At 44.8% G+C, this 11,826-nt stretch overlaps 1 protein-coding gene across 1 annotated transcript in view; it reads left to right on the forward strand.

The window, feature by feature from the left end:
• Window positions 1-6,984: 6,984 nt before the first annotated feature.
• LOC119350553 (protein ESMERALDA 1-like) overlaps window positions 6,985-11,826 on the forward strand; it is a 7,431-nt gene continuing 2,589 nt past the window's right edge. The window contains exons 1-5 of the mRNA XM_037618323.1: window positions 6,985-7,407; window positions 8,189-8,258; window positions 8,841-8,908; window positions 9,034-9,122; window positions 10,043-10,240. Coding sequence (XP_037474220.1) covers window positions 6,985-7,407; window positions 8,189-8,258; window positions 8,841-8,908; window positions 9,034-9,122; window positions 10,043-10,240 — 848 coding nt within the window. The remainder of the gene's footprint in view (window positions 7,408-8,188; window positions 8,259-8,840; window positions 8,909-9,033; window positions 9,123-10,042; window positions 10,241-11,826) is intronic.

Here is an 11,826-nt window from a genome sequence, read left to right on the forward strand (position 1 = left end):
CCGGCAGAGGCAGCGGATGAACGTGCCCGTGCACCAGGCGAAGTGGCGCTGACGCCACCGTGTGCCTCTACCCTACCCCGACGTGACCCTGCCGCACGACTGGCATCTGGATCCGGAGAGGATCCCAGTACCGGCGGCGCCGCGGTCGGCTAGGGCGCACGCGGAGGAGGTGCATCGCCAGCGGGCGCTCCTGACGCCGGAGCAGCGCCGCGACGAGGTCGCGCTCTGGAACACGGCGTTCGGCTGGGCCGGTCCGGCGCCGACGCTCATCAACCTTACGGACCCCGAGGACGACGACGATGATGCCTAGGGCAGCGCGCCGGCGCCTAGTTTTTTTAGTTTGTTTTTATTTTTCTTAAATGCTAATGTGGATGCGTGGACTCCCGCCGGCATTCGTGGCCGGCTTTAATGTTTAATTAATTTAGTTTTTATCTTAAATATGCATGCATTCAGTTTTTTTACACTGTCAAAATGGATCGCGCCAGCATTGGGCGTACGCACCGACCCAACCGCGGAAGCGGACGCTCGTGTCCGCCTGGCCGACCCAAACGGACAAAAAACGGACGAAATCGCCGTCCGTTTGGGTCGGCCCGTTGGAGTTGCTCTAAGGCTGTAAGTATCCCCGTGGGCTGTAGGATTCACCCCCAAATCATTTATCTTTTTTTTTGCCAAAATCATTGATCTTTTCTCAGGTAAAAAAGGGAGTAATGATTAGTTTTTTTTAAAGATGACTAATGATTAGTTTAGTTTTAGCACATTGTTGCCGTGCACGGCCTCGCCACCAAATCCATAGGCCTGGCTTATGATTAGCACAGTGTTGTCTCGGACTTATTCACGGCTCCAACCACCCCCAGACAGCCGGACCATCGCTATCGAAATCAAGGACCGCACCACTGGCAGTGCATAACCATTAGCCCTCGCTGTTCCGCACCTTAACCGCCCGAGTTTAAGCGCCTGAAACGCGCTGGGAGTACGTTCCTTGACTCACCAGTCGCTTTCTCCTCCACCCTTTCCCCCTTTTTTCCGTTTGAAACTGAACCGAGCTGTTGCTGGCCTCTTCCTAGCACAGTGGAGAGCGCCACCTGGCTGCGCATGACACTTTGAAAATTCTCTCCTTAGTTTAGTTTTCAGTTTTTTAGTTTTTTTTTTCGTTTGTCTCTCAGTTTAGTTTCAACATCAACGAGTTCAACGTTCGCAAGCTCTTTTTTTTTCCTTTTTTCTTTTTGCTAGGCAACGTTCGCGAGCTCTTAGGTTTTAACAAATTTGCTCCGTTGAATTGAAGATGTAGAGGCGACAACAAGCTTTATGTGCGACACACCGCCGATGAATGCAGCTTGAGCACTCCAAAGTTCGATGTACTCTGGCATTTGTAAGGATCCGTGTTTTTTTTTTTGTCAAAGTGCTTTTGTATGGTCCGTACTACACATTTTTGATGGGAAAAGAGGGCAAAATTGGATTTTCTGCTATGCTTCTTCTTTTTGAACATAGTACAGATGCAAGCACTCATACATACGCGTATACACTCACCCCTATGAACGCATACACGCATATCCGACCCCTATGAACACCTTCGACTGAGCCGGCATATCATCTTGAGATTTACGAAGTCACCGTAGACGCCTGGTCGTTGACGAGAACGTCTCCTCCCACTGAAAGCGCATCGCCGGAAATCCTGAAATAATTTCAGAAATAATGCGAAATCGGGACTTGAACCTTGGCGGACTGGGGATACCGCCATCCAACCACAGATTGGTTCGCTCTGCTATGCTACTTAGAGTGACTACAACAGATACCCTAAAAAACTTCACGTATAAATGGCTTTTTGGTCTTCCCGTAAGTGGAGTGAAGATTTTTGAAAGCAACTTTTGTAGGTTCCCTAATCTTCTTCCCTTCAGTGCATTTTTACTTATTTTTAATTACACAAAAAAGATAATCCCTAGGATCCGCTAGTCAGTGCCACCGGTGAGTGGTCGGTGGCTGTCCGGGAGGGGCGTGTTAGTAGTCACGGATGACAACGAGGGTCGAGGCAGCGACGGGCACGGGTGACGACGGCTAACAACACGGACGAGGCATCGGCGGGCGAGCGGCGGCTAACGGCATAAGTGGGCGGCGGCGCGACATCGTTGTGGTGCGAGCGGCGGGGACTTTCGGACGAGGTTTCGACGAGACGACGACGTTCTAGGTGGTGTCACGTGAAAGTTTAAGGCGGTTGCAATCTCGTCAAAAATGATACGGGAAAGCCATCTTAAAAATCAGCACGAACGAAAGAATCTATTTTACGGGATCCTCTAAGGATAAAGTCAAGAGAACTGATGAAGAGGTTTTTATTGCCCCAACGGCTGTTATTTTAGAGACGTTGGAGTTGCTCTACTAGTGCAGACTAGCGGGTAGTGCGCGGCGGCACGCCGCGCTCCGTTGAGTCGTTTGAAATTTGCTTTCACGGAGTTCTCCAAAATTGTTGTATGTTTTGCATGTGTATATCTTTATAGTGAGGGAAAGAAGCATGTATGTTGCTCTGTTCGACAGTAAATTGAACGTGTACGGTAGCATCTGTGCTGCTTCGTTCGTTAGCAGAAATTTGACTTATGCTCTGTTAGACAGCATAAAATTCAGTTGTACAGAACTTTCGTCATTTTGATCTAATTCAGTTCACCAAAAAATGAAAGTGTGTTGTTTTTATTATTTTGATCTAGTCTTTATAAACAAAATTATACAAGGAAGTAAGAATAAACATGAATATTGCTCTAGGAAAAATTCAGTTCCGATATGTTATGCCTTTCTAAACAAAATTCAGAGAGACAAATGTTCTGATCCTGTCGGTAGTATAAACTGCAATACACGCTCTGTTCCTGACACAACAAAACTGCAATAATTAATGAGTGGATAAACCATGCAATTTTCTCAATAGAAAATCAAAAAGCCCATCTAATTGCTACAACCCAATTATTTGAGCATTTCTTGCATTCTACCCTCCATTGTTGTGCTATGGCAGGGACATCTATAAAAAAAGACTATGAATGAACATTTGACTTAAACATCCAAGAAAAAAGAGCAAGACTATGGATACACAGTTAACACTTATCTTTACCAGTCTTTTATTCACAATTGCAAGCAAAATATGTGTGTATTCTCAAAAAAATAGTGTATGCGTGTAGCTGGGTAGTTATATAAAGTCCATGACAATCCTGTAAAGTCACTCCTTCATGTTGCAGCAGCTAAGGAAGATGGTAAAACTGAAAACCTAGGTTGAATATATATGAATATACTTGTCCTTCCAGGGTATTCCACTTTATATTTTTGCACCCAATTTTCAGCCTCACGGAACTGAATATGGTATCGCAATAAAAAAAACAGGTAGCAAGGCAAGATACAACGCCAAAGCTACCTGAAAGAAAAGATAAAATTAAATTCGATGTCAGTAGGCAGCAAGGCTAATAAGAATTCTCCCTCTCTCTGATGTATACCTCAGAAGATGGATATGCTCATGCTAATTAACTGAATATGCTCATGCATATATTATTTAATCCAGCAAATAGATGAATCGATTAACTTGTACCTTTGTTGAGCAAAGTACTGTTGCATTCTGCAGTATGCAAATTAATCAAGTCCATGAGACTGACATGGGACACCAAACACCCACATCCAATGCATAATTGGTGCATACCTTATACTGGATATGTAAGCCATGCTAATTGCAAACACCTTGAGAAAGAAGATTAAACTACAAAAACCTTCATAACAATTTACAACATGGGGAGATCCAAAAGGAGTTGACTGAAACCTTCAAATCAAGGTAAATGCCCTCATTGTTCTATTCCGCCTTGGCACATGAGTTGCAAATGCAGGAGTGTAGTGTCTAGCGTATGACTCCCAGATATATATAAAAAAAGTTCAGCATACTTGGATGCTCCTTGGAGAGCTGTCAAAGTTGCACACAGAAAGAAGGAAAGAACTTGTGAGAAACACAAAAAGGACACTTTTGCATCTTGGTTGCAACTCACAAATATGAGTAATGACCATGCTTGTGAACACAACAAGAGCACCTCCATTAAAGGTTAGAATTGGCCATACATATGATGAATGTGTTTCTACCACATATTCTGACTGAATTGGAATGCATGTTGTATATTTAAGTCCATATCAAGTCGAGGGGTTAACTTCTATAGGAAGAACTATTACCTTCAGGCAGTCATCTAGGTCGTTGCTGATGTTTGCTTCATATGGTGGGTATCACGATACGATTCTAATCCTGCAACAACCAATACCCAAGCAGAGAGAATATTATAGAGGTTCTAACAAAACAATATTTGAACGATCTCTAAAGAAAACATCACATAGATTGATTGTTCGTGAGAGGAGGGTGCAGCCGAGGAACCACATAGGACAGGGAACGGCGCCCCTTGCACACGCCACCACAATCAGCAGTACACACACCTTTCCAGAGAGCAATATATTCGTCAGAAATAGGTAGTTCCATGCACTGTACAGTATACAGTGGGTCAAACAACACAAATTTGGACGAATAACATAACAAATTTAGACGAATAACATAACAAAGCCTAAGAAATAACAGCGAAACCAATAGTCCCAAATTAACTTCCTTTTCTGCCAATTCGACATAATCTGACCTGTAAAAAAATGTTGATGCTCCCATCAGTACTTATTTTGTCATGTTACAGTGGAACATAAATATGATTTGAAATGTTAAAAGCAATGAGGAATTTTTAAAATTGGTGCAGCACTTACAGGACTCTACTACAGAACAGGAGGGACACAATTTCATGTTCCTCTAAAATAATGGGACCACAACACCTTCTACTTCCTTGCAGAACATGTATAGCAGCAAAGTTACATGGGCATGAAAACTTGCTAGGACATCTCAGAAGTCAGTACAATTAAAACATGAAGGTGATGGGCCTTGTCGAAAATCTGTTTTCCATTAGTTGCAGATTAACAAACATTATTCAGCCTCGTATATTTTTCCTTTGTATAATAAATGTAAAACCATTCAAAAAGTAGCATATAAGTAAAAAAAGGAGAAAATCCAGATAATGAAGCATATATATTGAGAATCATACATAATTAGCACTGTGCACAAATGGAACAAAAAGGAAGAATCAGTTATCACATCATAATATGTCAAAATCCTCAAAAAATGCATATTGTTGCTAAGTTGTTTCTTCTCAAACTACGACAACTCGCACATGTTTACCATCAATATCGCAAGCGATGCATCATACCAGCTTCAGATGTTTGCCCTGGATTACCATACTTGATTAATCTGCCGGCTGCAGCCCACCTGTTGACCTAACCTGCTTCTACCGCTGCGCGTGGAACATATAAAATCCACATCAGCCCACTTGATATGAAGCAGTCAGCAGATAGCACCAATCACAACTCCTTTTTGTTTTTGAAAATCAGCCAATCACAACTCCTGAAAACTCAAAACTGAGACACACATGATCTGTGTGCGAGGGCACCTAATTGGTACGCTAGCTAGGAGACAAGACACCGGCTGGAACAAACCAGGCAGCTGCACGGCGTCCTGCTCCTGATAGGAGTTGGATAAATCTAATAAGGAGTACACCTAGCGAAAACCAACAAAAAAGGCAGAGAAAAAGAAAAGGGAGAAAATGAAGAGGACGCTCACCGCTGCCTGGCTGGCGTCGTCGTTGATGCTTCCCCTATTTCCCGAAGCATCTACGGTGGCGGAAAGGAGAGCCTGGTTGGGAGAAGACTGGTCGAGGAAGTCGTCCTCCGGACCCTACGGCGGTTGCCAGAAGCCAGATGTGGAGGAACAGGAACTTGTGGCGCTTCCTCACGCCCATGAGTCCGCGACGACGATGCGGGGCGGGGCAGCGCCGGCTGCCGGGCCGAATTTGAGGGCAAGACGCGGGAGGACTCGAGGGGTCGAGTGTCAAGCACCAGGCAGGCATGGCTGAGCGACACGGGACGGCGAGACGCCAGCAGCTTGGGTGAGCGCGACCTTGACTGATCTGCAGGTCCTCCCATGTCTCCTCGGTGCAGCACCACCTCGGCTGCGTTGAGGGCAGATGGGAGACGGCAGTGACAGGGTAGATGAGGGCTTCGCGACGGGGATCCGGCGAGACACGACCCTCAGTGAGGTCGCATGCGATGCTCCGGCGAGGTCGGCGTGGATGGACCGACGCGCGAGACGCATTGGCCAGATTGAGAGCGGGACGAGGTAGACAGGGAAGGAGGGGGAGGGGGCTTTTATAAGCGTGTACGGGCGATGGAGCAGCGGCAGGGCAGTGGAGGGTCATCTATCCACGGGAGTATTCGAGAGAGAGCGTGAAAGAGCACACGTGGAATGAAGGGAAAGGAGAGAGACCAGAAACCATCCAGAAACAGCAACACGTGGTGCACCCTCAGTTTTCTGAAATTACACGCTTCGTGGGTTCCTACACGTCAGACTTTTACTCCTAAACAAATTTGACCGGTAGACAGTCAAAGCGGTGGGTGAAACGTGTCAAACGAAAGAAGGGAAACACCCTGTCATACGCGTCAATTTTACCATAGTTGTAAAAAAAAGTTCAAAAAAACCAGAAAAAAGAAACCCTTACGGGCCTAGTATTCTTAGTATTCGTAAGCTCATCGCGGTTAGGTTTTGCGCCGTCGGATGCGCTTGGAGATCGCCGTGCCCCGTTTCTTTCCTCCCCTTTCTGGTTCCGTTTGAGGTTTGACTCTCGCAAAAAGAAGCACGGGCGGTTTCTAAAAGCCCAGACCGGACTCCAGCTCGGCTCGCGCAGTGCAGTGGCCCGCCGCGTGCGACCGAGGCCGCCCAACGTGCCGCGCACCAGCGCCTCCCCCCTCCGCGCACGGCACCGTGACGCGCACCGCCGCGCCTCCCCTCGGTCGCGCGGCCGCCCTACCGTCTCCCGTCCGCCTCCATTGCGCGATCGCGCGGCGGGCGGCCAGCCCTAAACCTAGCCCCGGAGTGGCCAGCGGCTTTGCCGCGGCCCGATGCAGGGCCAGCAGGTGTACAGCCGCCTAGGGAGCTTCGGCGGGGCGGCGGGCACGCCGTCCCCGCCCCCGCCCCCGTCCCCCCTGCGCGGCGGCGCGGGGAGGCGGACACCGGGGAAGGCGGGCGCGACGAGGGGGTCCCAGGAGGCGGCGGCGGCGGCGGCGGCGGCGGGGGCCACCGGGTGGGGCGCCGCGGCCAGGCGGGCGGCGCGGGCGCTGCTCGCCGCGCTGCTGCGGAGGCAGGCCGTCTTCCTCTTCGCGCCGCTGCTCTACGTCGCCGCCATGCTGCTCTACATGGGCTCGCTCCCGCTCGACGTCGTGCCGCGGATCATCACGCGCTCCGGGCCAGGCTCCGTCTACCGCAGCCCCCAGCTGTACGCGCGCCTCCGCCCAGACATGGACGCCGACAACTCCACCGACGCGGTTAGTCAGTGGCCTTAGTCAGTGCCTCCTCTCCTCGTTGCCCCCTTCCTCGCCGCATTTCGATCTTCCGCTGCAATGTGGGCGCAAATGCTTGGCCGTTTTAAGTGACTGTAACAAATGTGTCGCTGTTACCAAGTGGGCTGGCTTGGTTGACTTGGCGTGTCAAAGTTATTTACTGATCTAGCAGATGTAGTTAGTGTACCACGCGCCATTAGCAAGTGGTTGTTGGTATCTATTTAGATTAGTTTAGTCCAAGTTGATTAGTTCGAATTCAGCTGTGGTCTCCTTCAAATAGCCTGAAATGGCAGTGGAGTGGTTGTTGACCTGTCGGATTTTCCTTAGCTATTTCCTACTTCATGTGATCGTTGCAGCCCGTGGATGACCCAAACTACTAAAGGGTCCTCATCATCAGAAGCTTGATTCGGTTTGTCAAGCGTCTTATAAGATCTAGTCACTCCTGCTTGACTGCTTGAGTTAGATAGTGCACCTTGGTTTGCTAGCTGCAGGCTCAAGGTATGTTGCTGATCTGTTCGTTCAGCAATGTAACCTCTGAATGCCCGCAAGTTGTTTGACAGGAGGACGAATTCTCGCGCTTCTGAATTTAATACACCTGCTTGATTGAATAGAAGAAGAGTGTGCGACATCTGACTGGTTTATTCCACTCTATGTGTTTTATGATATTTCTATTGCTTCATCCACATAATTGTCTTGCTCACCATTTTACAATCTATGTATATTTTGCATACACGCTTCATTCTCTCACCTTGTCATGTTTTTGTAGTTAGCAACTGTATGGAGGCAAACTTACAAAGGTGGTGTCTGGCGACCTTGCATACACAATCTGACAAACAGTACGCCATCTATACCTGCCTTTTGTTTTTTCTTCCTGATAATATGTTTTTCTTTATTTGGGTGAAATCCCATTGAGATATGTTTTTTTTCCACATGTCGATAAACCCCCGAACGCATTCAGATTTGTGGTAGAGAAGACCTGCTTTCTTGTATTCTATCATGAGGAACTTAACTGTGATGTCTTACGGATTTGTTGGTCAGGAGTTACACTGTCACCACCGTTTCATCTTCTTGTTTTTCAAATGCGAATATCATGTCAGATCTTGTTTCTCTCCATTATCTAGGCACAGCTCCTTTGTGGTGAGTTCCCTTGCGAAAACTTACCAGCATGCATGAAAACATTCTGAGACCAATCATGCTTTACATGGATGGGTTGTTAAAGTCTCATGAAGATTAGTTTTTTTTTTTGAGAATCATGAAGATTAGTTGTTCATCAACCTGATACACTTTTCTGACCAAGTTTAACATACTTGGAACACTAAGGCGTGTTAGTTTTACAGAATTCACATGGATGTCTTCTTAAGTTTGCAAGACACAGCACCACCAAATTGGTGCCTAATAGTTTTTCATAACTCGTGTAGGTTTGCCTGAATCAAATGGCTACATATATGTGGAGGCAAATGGTGGTTTGAATCAACAAAGGACATCGGTAGTTGCCTTCTCTCAACGGTTCTTCATATGTGACAGTTTATGTTTGTTCACGTCATACTTGTTTTCTGGTAACTTAAGTTACTCACTTGGGCTTATCTTTCTAATGGTTTTTCTTGTTTCCAGATATGCAATGCGGTTGCTATTGCTGGTTTTCTAAATGCTACTCTTATTATTCCGAATTTCCATTTCCACAGCATTTGGAAGGATCCAAGGTCTCCTCATTTCTCCCACTCCATTCTCAAATACATTTTTGACTAGCTGTCTACTTGACAGTAAGTCTGAAATATAGGTATTATTGCTCGATAACGGTGTGTTTGGTTTGTGCCCAAACCAATTGGCCTTTGTTTGGATGTTTGCCTGTTTTTTATTTTTTTTGGTATGCACATGTCCCTTTGTCTGTTTCCTGTACCATTTTTGTCAGTCATATGTACCTCTCCCAAACACCATGTTACTCAGTTTTTTCTTTCAAACCTTGAGGTTTCTAGAACAGTTAAGTTGCTCTTCAGTCTCGTATGCTTGATCATTACTCCCTCCGTCCCAAAATAAGTGTCGCTGATTTAGTATAACTTTGTACTGAAGTTGTACTAAATCAGCGACACTTATTTTGGGACGGAGGGAGTACCTTATAAGGCTTAACTTCACATTAGAATGTCATGTCAATTAAGACTGTCAAAGTTGGAACCAGGATACACCCCTCCCCCACCCAATCTCACCCACCCCAATTCTCCTTCTGTATGTTCGTCTAAAACAAACAAATTTATCATATATGAAGTGGCTTGTACACTCTCTTGCTAGTTGTAGTTGACTACACAGGGTATCACTCCAAAAAGGGCCAAAACTGATATGGGTTGTTATCCTTATTTGCATGTTGCATCGATAATTTGAAATCATTATAGGAATGGCGGTTACTTTTACTGTTAAGGTTATAAAGAATGAGATTAACTAAATATTTAAGAGATGAACTAGCACACAGTACTGGACTTTGGGCTGCATTGGGTGCTGGACAACTTATATATTCCTTCTTGTTGAATAGATGCCTGTGCCTTTTGTTCAGGCTCCTTAAAGTTAAATTTTATACAACTGTAATTTTAGTAACACAAATATGCTTGCTGGTGTCTTCTTTTGGGTACAGCAAATTCAGGGATATTTATGATGAAGAACACTTTGTAAAACGTCTACAGAATGATGTTCGAGTAGTTAACAAAGTGCCTGATTTTGTAATGGAGCGTTTTGGTCACAATCTAAGCAATGTATTCAATTTCAAGATAAAGGCTTGGTCTTCTAGTAAATACTACGAAGATGTTGTTCTTCCGAAGTTAGTTGAAGAAAGGTGAGTTAAAATCCAAATCACTTGTCACTTCGGAATTAAAGTTGCTTGCGTGAATTTATTTTGGCTGTATGCTGGTTTATTATGCATATGTTTTGCCGTGTTATCTAAACTAGATGATACCCCGCGCTTTGCTGCGGGAATCGGTTGCAATATATTTCAATGAGATATGATTTTGTGGAATATAAATATTTAGATTAATAAGACGTGAACCAAAATTAAAAATATATTCGACTTATTATATTTGATTATGTATAATTGTAAAATATTTATTGAATATAAGTTGAATAATAGAATGAAAAGTATTTTCCCATGCATGGTTGCTTGTGGTGGTGGGTATTTTTCCATGCATGGTTGCATGTTGAGGTGGGCCTTACTTCATCCATAACTGTATGGTGATGTGGCATGCTTGCATGTTGAGATAAATAAATTAGTGGGGATCATACGTATATACTCCCTCCGTCCGGAATTAGTTGATGCTCAAACGGATGTATCTAGCACTCAAATCTAGATACATCTGTTTGAGCGTCAACTAATTCCGGACGGAGGAAGTCGGATTTTTCGTTATTCACTTCCCTTGCATGCGATGTAACTATGTAAGTGATATGCTTCTGCAAGAACTTCTAGCCTTAGTTATGGACCTATACAGGGGTGCAAATGGGTACCCTAAAAGTTACCCTAGGGTACCTTCTGACCCCTTTCAGTTCAACCAAATGAACTAAGTTTTCAAAATCAAGTCACTTTCAGAAATTTTGTTCATTTGGTTGAATTAAGTAGGGTCATAGGGTACCCTAAGAACAATCATTTTGCATCCCTAGACCTATATGCAGTTAGTTAACGTAGGACATTCTGATATTAGCAATTATTGATGAAATATGGTTGGGGCATCTCTTCACCAGTATCGTGCTCAGTTTTGTTAGTGAGATACCTTCTTACACTGGAAACTGGCTTGTAACAACTTGTTGTGGTGACTCAGTTCCTTTCTTTCAAAGGTGCCATAACCAGTGGGACTGCCTAGTTTGAACGATTGTTCTGAAGATTGTTAAATTGTTGACTCTTCTCTTTACAGTTAGATTCAAATGAAAATTAGTTTAATGTATGAAAAAAGGGATGTTTCTCCAGATTTTAGGAAAATGAAAACAGAAGACCTAGTTTACAGTTTAAACAAGTCAATTTTCCTATATCTGGATACTGCTGTTTTGTCGGGAATGAACCTGACATCATCCAGTTCTTTTGGAAATGGTCTGCATTATTTGTGTTAAAGGGATGAACTGGCAAGGGTTCAAAGGTGGGGAATGGGCAACCCACCCTCGTCTAGCCACTGCAAGGCCTAATACCTGGGTAGTAGATTCGCTTAATTTAACGTTGCCACTTTGGATTTCTCATAGTTGCTCAAAAAGTCACGCGCCAATTCTTGATATGTAGGACTACTGACTTGATCCACAAGACTGGATCTCTTGTGTCTAATTTGCAAATAAAGCTTATCTCCAGCTTCAAATTCCTACCTTAAATTACCTCTTTACTAACTAGATAATCTGATATCTTCATTTGGTTCTTTTCTAATCTAATTCCTAAATTGCCCATCACAT

This window comes from Triticum dicoccoides, chromosome 1B, assembly GCF_002162155.2.
Source record: "Triticum dicoccoides isolate Atlit2015 ecotype Zavitan chromosome 1B, WEW_v2.0, whole genome shotgun sequence".
Classification (NCBI taxonomy): Eukaryota; Viridiplantae; Streptophyta; class Magnoliopsida; order Poales; family Poaceae; genus Triticum; species Triticum dicoccoides.